Source organism: Musa acuminata, chromosome BXJ1-9, assembly GCF_036884655.1.
Source record: "Musa acuminata AAA Group cultivar baxijiao chromosome BXJ1-9, Cavendish_Baxijiao_AAA, whole genome shotgun sequence".
Taxonomy (NCBI): domain Eukaryota; kingdom Viridiplantae; phylum Streptophyta; class Magnoliopsida; order Zingiberales; family Musaceae; genus Musa; species Musa acuminata.
In genome coordinates this window covers 40,730,012-40,749,546 of record NC_088335.1, presented here as the reverse complement: position 1 = coordinate 40,749,546, position 19,535 = coordinate 40,730,012, and the positions used below count along the sequence as shown (strand labels likewise).

The 19,535-nt window shown below is 41.6% G+C and overlaps 2 protein-coding genes across 5 annotated transcripts; both read right to left on the bottom strand.

The window, feature by feature from the left end:
• Positions 1 to 2,432: 2,432 nt before the first annotated feature.
• Positions 2,433 to 6,939, bottom strand: LOC135586822 (uncharacterized). 2 transcript variants are annotated; one of them, XM_065083654.1, is made up of 4 exons: positions 6,818 to 6,939; positions 4,554 to 5,677; positions 3,780 to 4,450; positions 2,433 to 3,703 (listed from the first exon to the last, which is right to left on the bottom strand). In XM_065083654.1, exons 2-4 carry the CDS (start codon positions 5,591 to 5,593, stop codon positions 2,685 to 2,687), a joined length of 2,730 nt encoding a protein of 909 aa, XP_064939726.1. In that variant the 5' UTR covers positions 5,594 to 5,677; positions 6,818 to 6,939; the 3' UTR covers positions 2,433 to 2,684. The 2 variants fall into 2 exon arrangements, with proteins under 2 accessions (XP_064939726.1, XP_064939727.1); XM_065083655.1 differs by lacking the exon at positions 6,818 to 6,939 and adding an exon at positions 6,113 to 6,777.
• Positions 6,940 to 9,146: 2,207 nt separating this feature from the next.
• LOC135593538 (GATA transcription factor 8-like) lies at positions 9,147 to 12,136 on the bottom strand. Of its 3 annotated transcripts, none has more exons than XM_065083653.1 (3): positions 11,837 to 12,136; positions 10,750 to 11,008; positions 9,147 to 10,395 (listed from the first exon to the last, which is right to left on the bottom strand). In XM_065083653.1, exons 2-3 carry the CDS (start codon positions 10,978 to 10,980, stop codon positions 9,526 to 9,528), a joined length of 1,101 nt encoding a protein of 366 aa, XP_064939725.1. In that variant the 5' UTR covers positions 10,981 to 11,008; positions 11,837 to 12,136; the 3' UTR covers positions 9,147 to 9,525. The 3 variants fall into 3 exon arrangements, with proteins under 3 accessions (XP_064939725.1, XP_064939723.1, XP_064939724.1); XM_065083651.1 differs by having other exon boundaries at positions 9,147 to 10,419; positions 11,837 to 12,132; XM_065083652.1 differs by lacking the exon at positions 11,837 to 12,136 and having other exon boundaries at positions 9,147 to 10,419; positions 10,750 to 11,009.
• Positions 12,137 to 19,535: the final 7,399 nt, after the last annotated feature.

Genomic DNA, 19,535 nt, shown 5'->3' with positions numbered 1-19,535 from the left:
ATCTACGAGTCTACCAAAGCTAGAAACTTACTTATAATAAAAGATTTATTCTTGATACTTTGTTATTAATTTGATTATTATGTGCTCATTTGAAGGCTAGATCTTTGAATTGATTCAAAGCTATAGAATACGTTCAAAGAAGCATAAGCAAAACTATGATATGGACTTTAGTCTTAGTTGATTATTTTTAAGACAAAAGATATGATTATCATATGACCTACTAATTTGGGTTGAACTAATTGACTAAATCAAGTATCCGACTTATTTTGATATTGCCTAATCAGGATTTCATTGTTTGATTTTTTTTATATTTTGGTAATGTTGTAGTTATAAATAACTTGTAGAAAGAATTATACTTCCCATATTTAGTTTACGATAAGTTATTGTTTTTACAAAAATAATAATAATAATGATGAAATCGAAAGAAAAAACTTCGTTCACAATACCTCAAACAAAAAAATGTTAAATCCAAAGGATATCAATTCCTCCGAAATTAAAAAAAATTGTTACTCCTACATTGTGAACAAACTGTTAAAGCGAAATAATTTTTTTTCGTCTTTGTCTATCAAAATGGGTTCCTCATCAAAATGCCAACTTAATATAAAAATACTAATATCAATCAGAATAACATAAACAGTAGAGCAATAAATCAATCACATAGTGAGACCAAATTTTTTAACGTGAAAAACCCAATACGAGAAAAATCACGGGATCGTAGTCCATCTTAAACTTTCACTATCAATAGTAATGATAATAGGTTTACAATAAGTTATTATTGTATAGAACATAGATCTTGGCTCAAATAGCATATCATTATCACATAGGATGGATCTTATTAAAATAAAAATTCTATGCCTCACAAAGTGGATATAATAAGAAAATACCTCAGAGAGAGTAAACTATAAATTAGCACCGTTATGATTATAGAGCTTATTGTAAGGATTCTCCACATATAATTTGGATCAAAACACACAAAGTTTAAGAAAAATCAAAATCCTTTTCTTTTTCTGTCCTAAATTACATGCCTCTTTTGTCTTTTAATTATTAATTTGGGCTCAAAAGATCGAATTGTCCAAGCCCGACCCAACAAAATATGGCTAATAGTAACTAAAAATTTTCTTGGATAAGGAGTTGATATCAATCTATCTTCATCATACAGTCCGTCTTAACGTGGAGTCGACGGAGACTCTTCTCAAAAACCAAATGTTGTCCTTTCAAGATAGCTTTCTTCTGTCTTGTAATAAATTCTGTCTCGCTTGATCAAATACTTGCAACCCAAAAAAAAAAAACAGAAGAACCATCGCACTTAGCGATAAACCCAATACGATCATCAATCATATTCATGATTCCAAGAATCATCACAGCTTAATTTGATCCATTCATCAGGAGTTGACTTGCAACTCCTAATACATCCCTTACTTACGTTTGGTCAACCTCACCTCATAACACGTATGCAGGAGATGATTTGGAAAAATAAACTAATAACAAACAAACATCATATTTTTAAAAACAACATCTGAATAAAAGATCTGTTTTTGCAAAGAAGCTTTAGAATCCAATGTAGTATTTTCAATGCAGTATCTAAAAAGAAAATACTCATACTATCTCATGATAACATTAGTATTTTAATATTTAAAGAATGAGAATATAAATTTTTAAATTTTGAAAGTATCTTGTGACTTTATCTACAATTATAAGATTGTCAAAATGATTTAGTGAGAAACCAATATGATTAATATTATTTTTTAAAATTATTTTATATTTATTTATAATATGATTATGTTTTTTATTATTATATGTTTGAGCCATATGAAACTTTTTTTTATAAGATTCATTCATTTTATTTATTTACTTATTAATTTAAATAAAAAAAATATTTATTTATTTTTAAATGAATATTAAAAATATGAGAAGGTCAAATTTATCATAAAATATTTAGTGGACTTTTAAAATATAATTTTATCGAATAATATTTATGTTAATCATAATATATTTACAATAAAATTTTAAGATATTATTTAACCAGACCTCTCAAAACATTTCACGATTGCACATTTCAGTCTCCAAAGACATATTAAAAGTATAAATATATTTGCAAACGTAATCTTTAATGCAAAAGCCATCAAATTAAGATTCTAAAAATTTTAAATGTAAGTCAAGTCAATTCCGACCAAAAAGCCAACGAGCCAAAGTAATGAAACAATATATATGTTTGATGGATTTAAAATCGACGTTACAAGAAGTGCATAGCTTAAGCTCGTAGATTTCCAACACCGCAAGCCGATCCAATGTTGGGAGACGGCGATGATGAAGTAGCTTCCAACTGAAGAAGGCCTGCACTCTAGCCAGCCATAATGGGTAGCTACCAAACATATCGCCACCCATTCCAAACATTCTGAAGGTGTAATAAATGAGATTACAAGAATCGAAAAAGCCGACTTAGCAACAATAGCTATGCCATGAGATTTATATGTACAAACAAAATCGATTTGTCATCAAAGTGTTAACACATCTACACTTGACAATTCATTTAGCAATAGCTATGTCATGGCATTCATCAAAAGCAATCATCAAATTGTCACTCTTTTGTGATGACAGATTAGCTATTTAGCCCCTCGTAAAAGAACCAAAAAATCATACAACTTCTTCAAATAGCTTCAGAAAGTTGACATCGGACTCGTGATTCAGAACCTCGTGCAATTCCTGGGCAAACCAGTGCTGTGATCCACCGTGACGATCTCCGCCTCGTCGCAGCTGATCAGATCCTGCCGAAGCTTCGCACCCGCTGCCTTCAAGGCTTTCAAAGACACCGCCTGGTTGAACAGGTTGAGCACCGGCAACTTGTTAGCCGGAGGCAGCTTCCCTGCAGGTAGCAACTTGGTGAACTCGGCCTTCATCAATGGCACCTCGAAGTCCTCCTTGTTATGCTTCACCACGTTGTCCTTTGCGCTGATGTGCGCGCCGGGCTCCATGTGGTTGGTCGAGAAGCTTGCTTGGTTTGGGAAGTTGGGGTAGAGGCTGACGTAACCTCGCAGGTACATCATGTCGATGAGAAACTTCTTCCACGACGCCTGCCACCCGTTGGTCCTCGACTTGGGGATCTGCACCGGGTTCTGCTTGGCGTCCTCGGTGAACCTTGCGTTCATGTAGGCGTAGAACTCCCTCCAGTGCTTGGGGAAGAACACGGCCCCCCAACTGCAGGGGAGCTGGTGCAGATACGGTGTGTTGGGGTGGATCTTCTTGAAGAACTCGGTGGCGTTCCATTTGGGCCTCTCTTTCACCACCTCCACCAGCCGGGGTGTGTACAGGGAGATGGATGCGAGCTCCGGGAGGGAGACTTGGGGGTCGTAGTGGTAGGACAACAGTGCGTACTTGATCCACACGTAGTAGTAGGGAGAGACCTCGATGTCATCTTCGAGCAGGAGGCCGAAGTCGTCGTCGTCGGAGGGGTACCAGCTCTCGCTCACGGCTCGGATCAGCCCGCCATGGATGATCCTACGGCGAATGAACTTTGGCCCCTGTGCCCATCGAAAGGACCCGACCACCTTGAGCGTCTCCTGGTCGACCTTGCTGTCCATGTTGAAGCTGAGACGCACCTCGTCGCCGAGATAATACGCATTCTGGAGAGATCCAAGAAGTCTCCGAAGAGAGGTTGCACGGTTCTGGGTGATGACGTTCACAGTGATCCGCATCCGGTTCCAACCTGCAACGCTCATGAATCTAGTGCTAAGTTCCAGAACAGACGCTGCTGCTAACAGTGAGCGATCGAGAGGTCTTACTCGGCAATGCAATCGGTCGCAGATCAGCCATCCATAGAACCTTTGGCACAGCAGCCCTGGGAAGAAGAACCAGAGCGGTGACGTTTGCAGTGCCCTCGGCAGCCATCTTTAGCGCGTTCTTCACTTTTTGATCGACATCATCGACTGCGATCAGCAAACTTGGGTTGTGGATCTTGAGAAGCCCCTTCAGGCTGGAGTACACCGCCTGCACCACCGGAACCTCCGAGTTCGACGCCCCTGAGATCGCTCCGATTTCCAGGTCGAAGATCTTGAACCTCCTCTCCCTGCAAACGTTCTCCGGCCACCTGAGAACAGTCACAGCTTCTTGGCAAGAGCAGAAACTCCCACCGGAGACGACGATGTAGGCTTTCCTTCCTACAGTCGTACGGAACTTCTCGAGAAGAGGGGCAAGGGCTCTCACTTCACCGAGGGAATGGGCGTAGAACAGAGCGTCTATTTTCTGAGGGTACATGGCAGCCCACTGAGTGACATAACCGGCGGACAAGGCACGCCACCATTGGTCATCCCGGACTCGGACAACATCCTTGAAGATGACGGTGGTCTCGGAAACATATGCGAGTCTGTGCTCACTGTCACCCCATGTGTCCTTGTCACTGGGATCTATGGGCAGCACGTACGATCCTGCGTCTCTGTACTTCCGAAGCTGATAGCTGCACGAAAGCAAATATTATGTGAATCTATGGAGTATAATTCTGTACAAAAAACCCTCTGAATCTGTATTTGTGCTTCACAGAGTTAACGGCGAGGAACAACCTGAGATGCAGGTCTTCACCGGTCATGAAAGTAAATGGCGTCTCCACGAACAACGTCTTGACGAGATCTGCGGACAGAAACCAAGAACTTGACAAGAAGTCAACCTGCACGATCCTTTCGACGGTGATATCGTAAGCAGGATCGGGAAGATACAGTCCTGCTTCCTTAGACAGGAACTTCCTGTAACTTGGAAATGTGAAGTCCTTCTGCCGGAAAGGCAAGATCCTTCCGATGCTGCCGAGAACCGAGTTCCTGTACTTGTCTGTCCCTCCGACATGGGACAGTATCTCCAGCATCTTCTTGCCAGGAATCATGTCGTCATCCAGAATATACACGAAGTCGGCTTCAGTCTGTAGGGCCATCTGAAACCTCCCGTAGTACTTGAAGTCGTAGCTTGAACTGATGAAGCTGATCCTCGAATTGTTGTAGCTCTCCACGATTCGTCTCAGTGAGACCTCGTTTGGGCTGCCGAAAGAGAGCACCCAGAGATGATGAAACGGCAGTGTCTGGTTCAGCAACGAATCCAGCTGAGCACACAGCGTCTTCCTCTTGAAATGGTTCAAGATCACAGTGATCTTGGGGATGTTGGGGCCGCCGCGGCTCCACTTGGACTTCATCCTCGTGAGCTCCGCGAGGGACTCGGTCCCCGAGTTTGCCTTCTGGAACGCCAACACCTCGTCGTAGAGCTCCCTCTTCAGCTTGATCATCAGTGCGTCGTCCGATTTCTTCTGCGAGAAATCAATCTGTTCGAACTCGCAGACCGCAGCGGGCGAGTCGACGACGGCGGGGATGTCTTGGATGCTCGACATCACATGCGGGTGGCCGATGAATTGCTTCCAGTGCTGGGCGATGCGGGTGGCCCAGGAGAAGTCCGCCTTGCTGCGCAGGTCGACGGAGGGGCTCATGTAGTAGAGGAGGAAGGTGGCGTACATGGCGAAGGCGAACTGGAGGCAGGTGAGCGTCGCAACAAGGCTAGAGGAGGCAATCTTAGGAGCCCTCATCTTGGCCGAAGACTTGCCAGCGACATAGTCGTTGAGCATCCCCTCCAACAAGTCTCCGCTTCTCGTGTTTGGACCCCGTAATAATCCCCTATCAAAGCAGCGATCTTGAGAGCAGTGGGAGATCTGAAACGGGAGACAAATCATGATGAGCACAGAAAGTCGCTATTGATTAGTCTCTATTAGGAAATTAGTAGCTAAATAATACCTTATGTATACAAATTCTGTTATAAGCGAGAGGAAGAAAAAGGTGCAAATATAGGAATTCCGAAAGCTTAGAGCTCTTTTTGGGCAATCACACGTACGAAGGAAAGAAATATTAAGTAAAAAATGCATACTAAAATCGGAATGGAAAGATTTTATGCATGGAATCTAGGTGAGAGGAAAGTATCTTCACTGGCTCCCAGTAATTTCCAGCTCATGGAGCGAACACTGGTTTCTGCTGCTGTGTCTTAAAGAATCTTTGGTACAAGCTATGAGATTAACCATTACCATTTGAACTAGTAAGAGATCATCCACAGAAGGCATGTATTCACGAAAATGAAGGTAGCAGAGTCATACACAATGGCGAAGCAGAATCCAATGGAGCTACAAATCTCCGAATAGGCTTCGGAGCCTGAAAGGAAGGAGATTAAGCAAATCAGGAGAACTCAGAATGAAATCATACTGAGATGTGTTTCTTTCTACAGAGACGCGGTGGCCTTTCTTCTTCGTTTTGCTTAAGAATACTGCAAGAGATCGAAGATGGAAGGAAGGGTACTGATATCAGAGGAGTGTTCACATGGCTCGTACAGAGGCCGAAGGCGTTACCTTCACTTCTTCTCATTCATTTGCTCACCCCCGACACCATTAAAAGCCGGTTTTGGAGCCGCGGAATAGGGGGGACGCACAACCCTCGACAACTCGCCACCCCTCTCAGTGCTCTCTCTCTCTCTCTCTCTCTCTCTCTCTCTCTCTTATATGTTTCTCTGTGTCTTTATCCCAAGTCTGCTTGAAATCTTTCTTTCTCCATGAACTATTAGCAGACAACTTATCTTCTCATTGGAAACAGAGAGATCCTGCGCAAGAAGATTTCGCTGGTTCCTTTGACCACTGTGCAGCGAAGAATGAGAAATGTGCTACGTGTTATGTTTGCTCGAACCTTAAATTGGAGGAAACTCAAATCGCGAAACGCCCTAAACTAATTGCCTCGCGAATCCACATAAACTGAAGAACACATAGTTTACGAACGCCCAAAAGAATCCGCAACGTCAAATTGCGTGGTACCTTGAAGAAAGCGAGCAGGGAAGGCAGAGAAGCTAAGCCACCGCCATTGATGGATCCCAGAGACCTTAGTTGGTGCTGCAAAGATTAGTGGCACATATTTATAGAGGAAAGCGATGGGTTCAATGACTCGCAATCTACACCTCCTTGCTGTAATGCCTTGTGCCAAACAGGGCAAGTGGAGGAAGAGAGACAAAGATGTCATTCAAGAACTAGAATATTTTGATGCACAAATGTCCGATAATTTGAACTTAGATTCCCATATCATGCGTTGCAATACAAGGTCAACACTTGTGACAGCTCTTAGACTACCGAATGCAACGAGTCGTCGCCTACACCATACGCACAACTCAATGAGAAAGTCTTGGGTTAAGTGATTTGGTCTATTCTAATCCCTCTAATTTCTTCAGTGTAGCAACTAAGACTACCACTAAACACCCTTATGTCCGGTCGCCAAAGGATTCTAATTCAACACCGCTGCACATGGTGTATTCCTGCGAAGAGAGAGAGAGAGATCAGAGTTGATAGTTCTTGGACTGCTTAGTCTATTAAGCAGTGGCCAATTCAAACAAATGCAGAGTTCGTGCCTTGCACGATGGTAAGGCTACTGCGTTCTACACCCTCGAAGAGGGAGCACAGATATCTTATGAAACAGAGGCACCAGCTGTTTTCTCATCCCTGTTTTGTACAAGGCGTTCAACGTGCTATGGCAGTCAAACATGCATCTGCTAGAATCTTCACAACATTTGTTTCTCTCACTCCATCTGCTCATGTAGTGGGAGAAGAACGGTTCCCTCATACCATTGATGCAAAGGTCAATTTGCAGGGCTTCTCCGCCTGTCGCAGACGACTTCCTTCCTTCTCCACCACCTTCCTTGTTGTATAGATCGGTGGAATGGCACCTAAGACGTAATGTTGTACCGCAAGGCACTTTTACAGATATTACATCGTTCTGATAAGTTCAACCAATATATTGATACGACTGAAACCCTCGTCCAGTTCCTCTGTAGTCCATTGAAGATGGCAGCTCAAAGCTTCCATTGGCGTCTGTGAGAGAAAGAACAGTTCCTGCAGACTACTATTGGAGTAGAAAGATTCATGGCAATGTCATCTGGGCAATGGTGGGTTGCAAGGGTTCCACAGAAGCGATGAACAATTGACTTGAAAGATCCAGCTGGCCCACAAAAAGCTTGTCGAGAGAGAGAGAGATGGACCAACACCTGAGAGCGAGCATTCGAAGAATAAACTCTAGATGAGAACCATGGAAAAATGATCAAAAAATTATCACAAAAACAGCATCAAAACGATACGAGGATTTTGGAGTCTGCAAATAACCAAAGAATAGGTTATGATATATTATTACGTTTTGTAGCTCAACCTTATTGATATTGATATAGAGATCGAGTCTATCTTTGATCTAATCATCGTCATATCAATCTAGGATTAAGGGTAAATATCATATTATTATTCGGAGTGATGTTATGTTGGTCTACCAATATAAGTATTGTAGAATCTTGGACTAATTTGATCCAAGCTAAGTAAAATTTCATTTAATAAACAACATTCTATAAATCAAAATTATGTTTTCAATCACATTTTAAATCCCCATAGTAGACCTTTCCATAATAGAGTTCAAGAAACAATTGTCAATAGCAAGCACCTAAAATTGTTATCAAGAACACCATGATGAATAAGATGATGCTATAGGGTTATTAGGCATTTGGATCTACTTTCTTTGAATTTATGTCATTGGTCGACATCATCTACTGGAAAATGACCAAACCTACCTAAATGATTGAGCCAAGAATGAGATGTCAGGTATTTTTATGCACAATCATACATTAGATACACAATTTTAAATGAGTAGATAGATATGCGGCATAAGGAAAAGACTTCACCCAAGAAAATGATCCTTTTGTCTATAAACATAGTGAAATATAGTAATAATTTGTGTATTATACCTTCAAGAAAAGAATCCCTCCAAAACTCAATAAAGAGTAAATTTCTTACTAAACTGGTTGACTCAAAATGTAAAAAAATAAAAAATTAAACTATTAGAGACATCGATAAGATATAAATAGAGATAGCAAATCCAAAATGTGTATTTATTGGTTGCACAATCAGATGAATAAATTACACGTATCATTATGTTATTACTTAAAAATCTCATCTAATTATATACCGGTCTGAAATAATATTATAATATGAAGGAATAAATTTTTATATCGTTGATGAATACTTGATAAATAAATATATCGAAAATGCGTCGGTTCATATTATAGAATTAAGGATTAGATATCCTTGAGAATTTAGATTTTTATAATTTTCCTAGTAAACATCAATCAATAAACTGCAACTGCAAAATGTATTCAATACACCAAGCTCCAACAATCAAACTAGACTCCCCATCAGTAGCCACCTCTCTCTCTCTCTCTCTCTCTCTTGGAATCTAACAAAACAACTAATTGTCTTGCATTTTCTTCTCTGTAGACTACATCCTACCTATAGTAGTTTGCCTATGGCTTCTCTAAACTTTGTATCTTTCCCCTCCCCAGCCTCCTCCTCCTCCTCCTCTCGCTCCTCTGTACAAAATTTTAAGGGGAAAGATAACAACATGAGTGATATCAGAAACCACCAGGTTGACTTCTAAAACAGGGGAACACAAGGAACGCCAAACATGTTTATTCTCCTTCGACTTCGTCTTCGTCTTCTCACTCCCGCCGGCGAATGTACTCGAGGAGATCGCAGCCGTCGGAGGAGGAGGATGTGGCAGCGCCCTCGGTGGCGCACTTCTGGCTCGCATTGATGCGCATTTCGACCACCTTCTTGTGGGAGTTGGAGTGGATGGATGGGACGAAGGTGGGACTGGCGGCGGGGCGGTACTCCGGGAAGAGCCGCCCGGACTTGTACCGGACGCCGCAGGCGTTGCAGAGAGTCTTGGGCCCCATTGGGCCGGCTCTCCACTGCGGGGTCTTCTGTATCTCGCAGTGCATGCACTTCCTCACCGGGGGAGGCGGCCCCGATTCCTCGCCGTCGGCGGTCGCGGCCGTGGCCGGGCTCTTCTTCTTGCTCTTCTTCTTCTTCGGGGGAGGAGGCGCGGGGCAGGTCTCGCCGATGCTCTCGGGGTCTGAGGAGGTGGCTGCGGAGAGCGGGTTGGGGACGGGGACCGCGTCTGAGGATGGTGGCAGGTAGGGGGCGGCGACGTGGTGACGAGGCGAGAAGGTGGCAGGACGCGGGCGCTTGCTGCGTGCGCGGGCGGGAACCACCAAAACCGAAGGCGGCTCCGGCGGACTGAGAGGAGGAAGCAGTATTGTTGTATCGTTGCCGCGGTTAGAGTACGAAGCCGAAGTCGAGGAAGAGGAAGAGGAAGAGGAGTAGGAGTCGCCGCCGCCTCCGCCGCCCATGGTGTCCGCTTCAAGGACGGAGACCGGGCTGGAGGTGCGGAAGAAAGAGTGGTGGCCTCTGGCTTTTGTTTGGACACCGTTGTCTTCGCCATTGGCATTGTTGTTGATGCCGTCGCAGCTCGGGAGGTCGAGGGAGAAGGAATCAGAGTCGTCGAGGAATTTGGACATCCATTCAAGCTGCACGATGTCAAGCTCATCACACTGCCCATTCCACAAATAAGCATATATAGTACCGTTACTTCCGTGAACACTGCAGTAATTACAGCGTAAAACATCGAACCAACTGATAATAGAATTGACTTTTTCTTCTTTCTTTCACGTTAGTAAAACGCTGAATTATATTACTTGTGTAGAAAAGCGTGATAGAATTACGGTTCGGCTCAGCCAAAAATGAGAAAAGTGACGTACTACCAAATTGACAGGGATGCATGCAATTATTAGTGCTGCAGAGGCTTGCAGAACAGCAAATGCAATGTCCCAAAATTTGGTGCTTCTCCACCAGGAATTTATTTCTTAGCAAAAATTACTTACTGAGCCGAGTTTGTGCTCCTCCCCGCTGAACTTGTTGTTGCTTCGGGTGGTGAAGCCGTGGAGCGCGTCGTCTCCAACGCCACCTGGAAGCCCGTTGGCAGCGGGCACAGGAAGGGAAGGTAGAAGAAGACCCCCGTTGTGGCCGCAGGGCTCCGCCAGCCCCAGCACGTCGTCGGGGAAATCGAGCAAGTCTTCAATGTGATCGAACAGGTCACCCATGCCGTCCTCCATGTGCCTCGCAGTGGCCGTGTCTCTCTACCTGCACACACACCCACACCATGGCACCAACGTAACGTATCAGCAAGCCTGCGTGCCGTACGCACGGATTCACGCTCACAAGGAATAATGACACAATGCGACGGAAAGCAGATGGGGGAAGGCAATGAACCACTGGATCCGCAGTTGGTGCTCTTATGCTCATCATTTACGCTATTCTGTACCGCATATATGTGATGAATCAATTCATGGTGTTAGGCATGAGGAGACCAACGGGAAGGTTTCGGTGGCCGAGAAACAGAGGACTACACAAAGACTACCGCGTCGCCCACGCGGAGACCAGTGATTGGTTTTGATGCGTCACTTGCCTGTTCTTGGCGGCAAGAAAGGTAGTTGGTGGAATACCCATCGCCACAAGTTCCCAATTACCAAAAAATCATATAATGGTATGCATTTTGGCAGTAATTTTTCGTATTTATGTTCGGCTGTGGAATTCGGGAATGGTTGTGACGGGAGGAAGAATAACAGAGTAAAAACGGAAGAATTATTTGGAGAACAATTTGAACAAGGAGTACAGAATGGTGTTTTTACAAGAACAAGAATAATGGAGATGAAATGTGAGAGACAGAGACTCAATCTTGGTTGCAGAGATTACTCTGTTTCTACTCTGAAACTCTCATTCCTTAGCATGCTTCAGCTGGGAGAAGGAATAAGAACAAATATCCTGTGTTCGAAATGAATGGGGGAGGAGAAGCAGAAGACAGCTGTGCGTTCTGTGCTCAACTAAGCTCTCAGCGAGAAGGAAAAAGAAATGACGAGGGTGGAACTATAAGTGGGAGTTCAATTGCTGGAGCTGTGTGCAAGTCCTCACCAAGTAGAAGATTGTTGCAGCGAGAGGAGAGTAATGAGACCAGCTTCAATTCTGGAGCAGTGATTACTGGACCAACTCCATGATCAGACGGCAGCAGCAGCACGCCAGTGGCTTCTTAGTTTAGCAACCCCTGCTGCTGCTTGTGCACAGACTCGCAGTAGCAAGAGGAAAGGTAGGGGAGGAGGGGATTCTGATGTGGGAGACTTGCGATGTGGAGAAAGAGAGAAAGGGGGCGAAGGGTGAACTCCTATAAAGGAGTTTAGAGAGAGAAGGGTGGAGAATGGATCGACAACAATGCAATCTAATTTAGTAGAGCAGCATCCCGCCGGGGGTGGGAGGGGGGGGGGGCCACGGTAGGTGAGGCTGCTTCTCTCATTGTTAGCTGTCTTCCCCCAGCCCCTTCACTGTCGTGACGTTTAAGCTTCTCCCTGTCTCGCTCTCCCTCCTCGCCCGTCTTTCTCTCTCTACCTTGTGCGCGGGACCCACGCATCTCACCGCACCGCGCCCCACCCATGCATGCACGCCATGGCTTTCACCGTTCCTCTCTCTCTCTCTCTCTCTCTCTCCTTGTTTTGACTCTCACGGAATAGTTTTCTATGTTCTCCTCCTCTACTGCCTTCTATCTCCTTCTTCCGGACTCATGATTTGGGAGCTTTGCCGTGAGGACAAGCAAAGAAACAGCTGCAACTACGCGTAATATAGTAGTAGCAGAAAAAATCGAGAAAAAAGGAAGGTAAAATAAGGTGGGTGGGACTGCACACAGGCTTGTGATCAGCGAGCCCTTTAGAAAAAGCATTTACAGCTGAAATCAAACTGTCGGCGCGTTTCGTCGGTGTGATCTTTTCTTTTTCTCATGGTGCAATTGGAACCCGAAGACGTGGTGATGGCTACTGTTGCCTAAGCTGGACTGAGGACCGGTTCCTGCTCCTCATGTTTGCACATAATTCCAGCCAAAATGGTGTGCTGATACTTGGTAAACTTCCAAGTGTTGTATTCAGAAGCCGTCTCTTTTATCTAAGTTACTTTCTTCTTGCTTGAGAAATACTTCAACCCAAGTTTAAATGCGTTGCTTCTTTACCCAAAAATGACTGTGTTGCCAAAGTTCCTAACCCATTTCGCCTGACTCATTATGTTGCAGTGATACTTGGCAGGTTATTTTCTTCCTGCTCCATTGTCAGGATGCTGAATCAGTCACAATCAAAGGGTGTGACGCATCTGTAATTTTTTCTTGGAAAAGAAGTGTTCAATTCCTTCAAATACTATCTATTAGGGAGTTCACAAAATTACACAGATATTTCACAACAAGGTCTAATTTTGGTTTGTCAAAGTCTAATATTCAGCTAGCTATATTGTGGAATATAAGGTACAAATAAATACAGAAAATATATTTTTTTTAGGGAGATCTGAAACTAAAAAATGGAAGATGTATGCCTGTTGGTGGTAATTACTAAGGAAATATTTGTAGTCTCTTCTATAGGTAAAGAGAAGTGTTAAAAAAGATGCACCGGTGACTGCCGAAGCATCTTTGCAATAGTCCAGTGAATCATTTGCTGTCACGGTGGCATTTAACCTTGGCATATTGAGATCATAACAGGAATCTTTGGGACGCACCACTGCTGTACCATTATGCTCTTCTAAAGCACTTGGTTTCGCCTCTAAGGCACAGTGTCGGTCTTGGTCAAACAAGAACTTAGTCAACGATAAACATCTTCAACCCTATGATCTGTACATCTGTAGAGCAGAAGAACCGAGTGGTATAGGTGATGCTCATGTGGTGGACTTGCACATTGAGCAATAATATACACAAGTATATTTTATTCTCTTCTTCTTCTTCTTCTTCTTCTTCTTCTTCTTCTTCTTAGCAGCAGTATGGCAGTTTCATGTGGATGGTCGTACGAACCATGTCTTCAGTTGCACACTCTTTTCCCTACATGTCACGTGGGAAGAAGAAGCCAATAATGCTTAATTAACCACCGCCTAGTGAGACATTCACCAGGCAACCGAATTGCTCCCTGTTTACGGAAGTCAAATTGAAGCAACACAGTAGGAATTGAACTCACTGGCCCTACACATAGAAAATCGAAGCTGTGGTGATCTCCGATGAAGATCTATTCGAAGATAAGAAAATGGAAACTTGGGTGTGTGATGATCCATGTGAGGGGATCACGTTGCTCGCGACTCCATGTGAGAGGAGGACACAGCATTCATGTTGCTAACACTTGCTGCTGGTACATCCCCTTAGATTTATCACCTCACTGCAATATAGAATGAGCTGAGGAGGTGAAGTGTAAAGGAAAAGGAGAGAGAGAGAGAGAGAGAGAGAGAGAGAGAGAGAGAGAGAGATGGAAAGGGTGGTAAAGTGACCGCACAACCGACGGTGGTTTGCTCTTCTTGGAATGATGGCCCCTCCCATCTTCCACCATCTTTTGATTAACTTGAGTTGTACTCCTTGCACCGATTCCTTCCTTTTCACTCTGCCTCTCTCTCTCTCTCTCTCTCTCTCTCTCTCTCTCTCTCTCTACAGCAAAAAAATGAAAGGAGAAAAATAAAGAGAGCATGGAAACGAGAAATCCACTGCCCACATGATCTGCAAGACTGTGTTTTTAGCAGATCCAGTTGTTGGTAAAAGCAAGTAGAAATGGTGATCGGGAGGTGGTCTTCTAGCTTGCTACCTGCTCCTGCTGTGGAGGAGGAGGAGGATTTAATTGGTCATAACAAACGAGAATTAAACTACACGAAAGATGGTGTGAGGTATTCCGAAGAAGATGACAGACAATACACAGACAGAAGGGAATAATTTAACCTGGAAGAGTGTTGTTAGCCGTACACATACGGTGACACTATTACCTTCTCAAGTCAATTTTTTTTGTACTATTTATTATTTACATTTTGATACTCCATTATTTGTAATTGGCATTTTCTTTTTTATGGAAAAAAAAGGACGAATTATCAGAATAAAAATATTGATTTTCAATTTTTTTTAACCATAGACGAATCGAGAACTCTGTAGATGGCATCTTCTAGTTTTACCTCTGAAATATTGCACATTTTTTTCATCCTTTTTTTTTGTTTCTTGGCTACTTCTTATGTTAGGCTCAACAATTTTCGACTCGGTTCAAAATTTTCTGAATTAAAAAATTAAAAAAAAAAGTTAAACTTGGGAAATAAAATTTTAATTTTAACACAAAATATTATAAATTCTATAGCTTAATTTAGATTACATAACGACACAAATTTTAGCACAATTAAATTATTTTAAAATCTAAAATAATCAATATAATCACAAGCAACTTTTAATTTTTATCAGATTATATAAAATGAGTTAAGGTAATTAAATCACAATAAATTATCTTATTATTCACATAGTTTGGATGTATTTATTATCATTTTGGTACATTTTAGACATATACAATAATGTTGAGTAAATAATAATTTTTTTCTTTAGATCCACAACGAGTTGTAAAGTGTGTAAACCTATGTAGAGACGGTGTAAAGTAACCACATAGTTCAGCTCATACATAATATATACCAACGAGTTGTAAAGTGTGTAAACCTATGTAGAGACGGTGTAAATTCGCCATGTTGGAAATAATTCACGAAGCTGAAAATGTTAACGTTTTAAACGTCGATTTCACATAACTATTATCTTCATAATTTACGTGTCAAATGACTAATTTTCTTCCATGAGACACACGCAAACATGACCTTATGGTTCTGAATAAACATGCTCACACTAACAAATGGTTACTTAAAAATGTGTATGATTGTTTATGAATATGAAATTTGTGTCACAAATTTGTCACACAGAAGGTGAATTATAAGCTTCACTTCTATATAATAAACTATGAAATATTTTTCTCAAATTCATGATAATTGATTTTACACCAAAAAACAAAGTGACGGTTGAATTTTTTTTTAGAAAAAGATAGATATTATTTTTTTTGCCGGAAACTGTGATTATTTTATTGATGGTCAAATTAATAGTTTCTTGCATCTACCACCATAAAAGCCAATATCCACTCCCCAAAACTCTTGCATCGTTTTACATATTTTCCTATGCATTCTGCAGACTTTTATTTCTGGTTTATATATATACATATATATATATATATATATATATATATTCATATATTTTTTTTATTTTGCTTTTTTACAAAGCCAAGAACATTAGCAACACGAATCATTTTGTGGCGACCGTGAACAGATTGCACCCTTAGTTACCACCCCCGTCAGCATTGCCGGCAGAGAGAAACAAAGGTGTCACTGTGCACTACATGCGATGCGACTGTTAAGCAGAACCTTAACCATCATGGCTTCGGCTTCGAGTGCGAGCAGGAAAGAGTTCAAAGACTCCTCCATGATCTTGGCCAGCATTATTGTTCTATGTTATTGTTATATACTTAGAGAGGGAGACACAACACATGCTTCCCCACCCTAGTAAAAGTCGTCGTAAACTTGGATTCTCCGTGTGAAATGAAGTAAGCATGATGCTGTTTAGCTGACCACGGAGGAAGAAGCTAAGACGTCGTTTATTATTGCGCACCCACCTCCCTCCCTCGGCGTCATGTGGTTGCAAGCTCATTTTCGCTTGGCTGTCTCTCCCAACCCTCATGGCCTCACGTTCTCTGCTGCTGCTGCCTTGCCTTCGTGGTAGATGTAAGATGTACATGTCTCACCCTTTAGTTCTTTCTTTATTCCTTTTCGCAACATCGGATAACCACGGCATCATGTAGATAGATATATAACGCCGTGAAATGGAGCATGCATTCGGTGGTATTTTGGATCTTTGTGATTAGGGTGGTCGCCGTTGGTCTAGGGACGACGGTGGATCCGGCGGGAATGGCGGGACCGGAAGTGGCGCTTTCCAGGAAGGGGAAGTCTCGACGTGCATGCAAGCAATCGATTGAATACTTCCCTGCTCTTTCTCACATGTGTGCCGCGCTCCATCGCAATACATCAAACGCTTGGTGTGCATCTTCGCTTCGTCTGAAGCCGCTGTGGTCTTAGTCTTCTACGTGACCGAGTCGAAGTCGAGTGGGGCCCACCGCTACGCTGGGTCAAATTCCTTTGGTCTGCTACCGCCAACACGTAGACGGACGCGCGCACGATGTGGCCAGCTCGATCACAGCCACAAACCACGCGGCTCCGCTCACGGGATTCCCCCGCGCGCGCTTCCCCCTCTCCTCTTAACTCGTGCCGATGTGCTCATGTTCCGTCGGTGGACACGCGATTTCGCCCTCGCTTTCGGGATGTGCGTCCACCTTCAACCAATCGAAGGACAGGTAGAAAGTGGGTTGTAACTGGACGGGTTAGCGAATTATTGATTAGTTGGCTTGCACTGAATCGGATTCAGTCGAGCATGACTGCTAGGTTATGAACGGCGTCTTCAAATCAAATGCATATACTTCATTTGCTTTCTGAATTTGAAATTGAAGTCGACTAAATTTCTCAAAAAAAAAAAAAAGGAAAAAGCTTTAAGCACCCACAAATTGGCTAAATGTTCTATTTTTAATTTTTTACTATAAAATTTTCTTTTTCTTTTTTATATATACTGAACATCTACAATGATTCTTCATTATCGTTCTCATAGAATAATAATTCATTCTCGAATGTATCTTAATTTTTTTAATTAAATATACATGAAGAGATCTTTTGAATTCCTTCTGATTTTGATTTTTTATTTTAATCACATATTATTTAACCAGATTTCTTAACAAGAAGGTTTTTTCTTTTATTTATTTATCTGTTCTAACGGGTTTCTTAATATATGCTTTGTAACGGGTGATTCAATGTGTAGTAGGCTAGGCTCATCGACAGTGATCTCCGACCACTGAAGTCAAACCATCATTACCTTCATGTTGTACGGCATACTACGGTGGCAGTAATGGACAATCTTGACGTTAGATTACTCGAAATCGAAACTAATAACGGTTTCGTCAATAAGCGAACGATGGTAACTTCATACTCGATAATACTTGATTCGGAGATGTAGAAACATAAATAGAACAAATAATAGTTGATCGTTAACTAGTTTTGGAACACACACACGTTTCCTATCACTCTCATCTCAAATCATCGTCGATCTGCAATGCATGATTGATTGGTGGAGAAGCTCTATTAGCACTGATCAAGCTTTTAGATAACCATTTTTAATATCTTTGGTACTCTAACCTTGTCGTCTAGATTGCTCCACAGCAAGGGTTCTTTGACAGAAATGCTGAATTATTAGACCTAGATTATTGTACGATCGAATTATGCATTCTTTTTTCTGGAACAAGACAGATTGACCGATTTGCAGAAAATAAATAAATAATGAGTGAATAATCACGGAAGGCAGATATAATTTTATTTATAATTATATATATATTTTTTAAAAAATATTAATCTTCAGTATCTTAATAAAAATTTAAATTAATTTAATGAAAGTTTACCGAGTTACACTAACTCACATTCCATCACAAAACATATTTAATTTTAATAATTTATTATCAAAAAAATTATTAAAAAAATAATATTAATAATCTTATATTTATGTCTTACTTGTTCGGTGAAAGCTTAAGTTGATTTAGTAAAATTGATAAAAATTACGCTCTATCACAATATTAATTTTTAAAATTTTACTGTAATAGTTTGAATTTATTTAGTAAAAATTGATCTAATTATATTCGAAATTAAAGTAAATTATGCTTAGTTAAACTCGGTGATAGAATTTATCTCAAAAAAATCTGTAATTTTAATTAAATTTTATTTATATATTTTTTCTGTCATTAAAAAATATCTCCACAGGTGTCAATCGAAAAAATAAATAAATTAATGAATATTTTTTCCAGTAAAATGCTCTTTATTTATTTAGCTATGTGTCCTTGGTGGTGATCACACCAACGATGTCTCCTCACCTCCTCATCCCAAGGCAAACACGTGGATGCCGTCAACCGTGACGATGGACGAGAATACCGTGTGGACATATATATATATATATATATACTGCAGCGTCGGTGACCGACACGGGAGGGGGGCAGTGCCGACAGGGTGACCGGCTGCAGCTCGTGGAACATGACGACAAGTCGAGGCCATCCGAACCCGGACACAATTCACTGAACTTATTGCTATTTGCGGGTTCTAGATCGTGGGACCCGCTTCTGCGAACCAAAGAGGGAGGCTCCCGCCGTGTTGGGTCGCTCGGTCGGAACACGAGACTCCGGAGACGAGCGTCGGTGCGGAGCGATGGCCACGTGATCTCCTCGGTCATGATTACCATCCCACCTGCCTCGCACGTGACAAACCTTATATATATATATATATATATATATATAAGGGCGAATTTTCGAAAAGATATTTCTTTTTAGAGTTTTTCGGACAAGTGTCCTAGAAAAATTAGGGCTACCTCATTTGTAAATTTGTGACATTTGAAATTATAATGAATTGGAACGATTAAAATCTTAATATAATGAACTCAATTAGAATAATTTTTTTAAAATTAAAATCGATTCAATCAAAATCATTCAAACTATTGATGAACTAATTTGGTTTCATTCTGTTTTTAGATTTGATTTCTAACATCCCTAATAAAAATAAAAATATCATTAAGGAGTTTTAAAAATTATGAACACTTTTTGAGAAAAAAAATTTAAAAAAGTTTTTTTTTAATATTATTTTTATATTGAAAAAATAACTGCAAAATGCCTCTTCTCTTAGAATG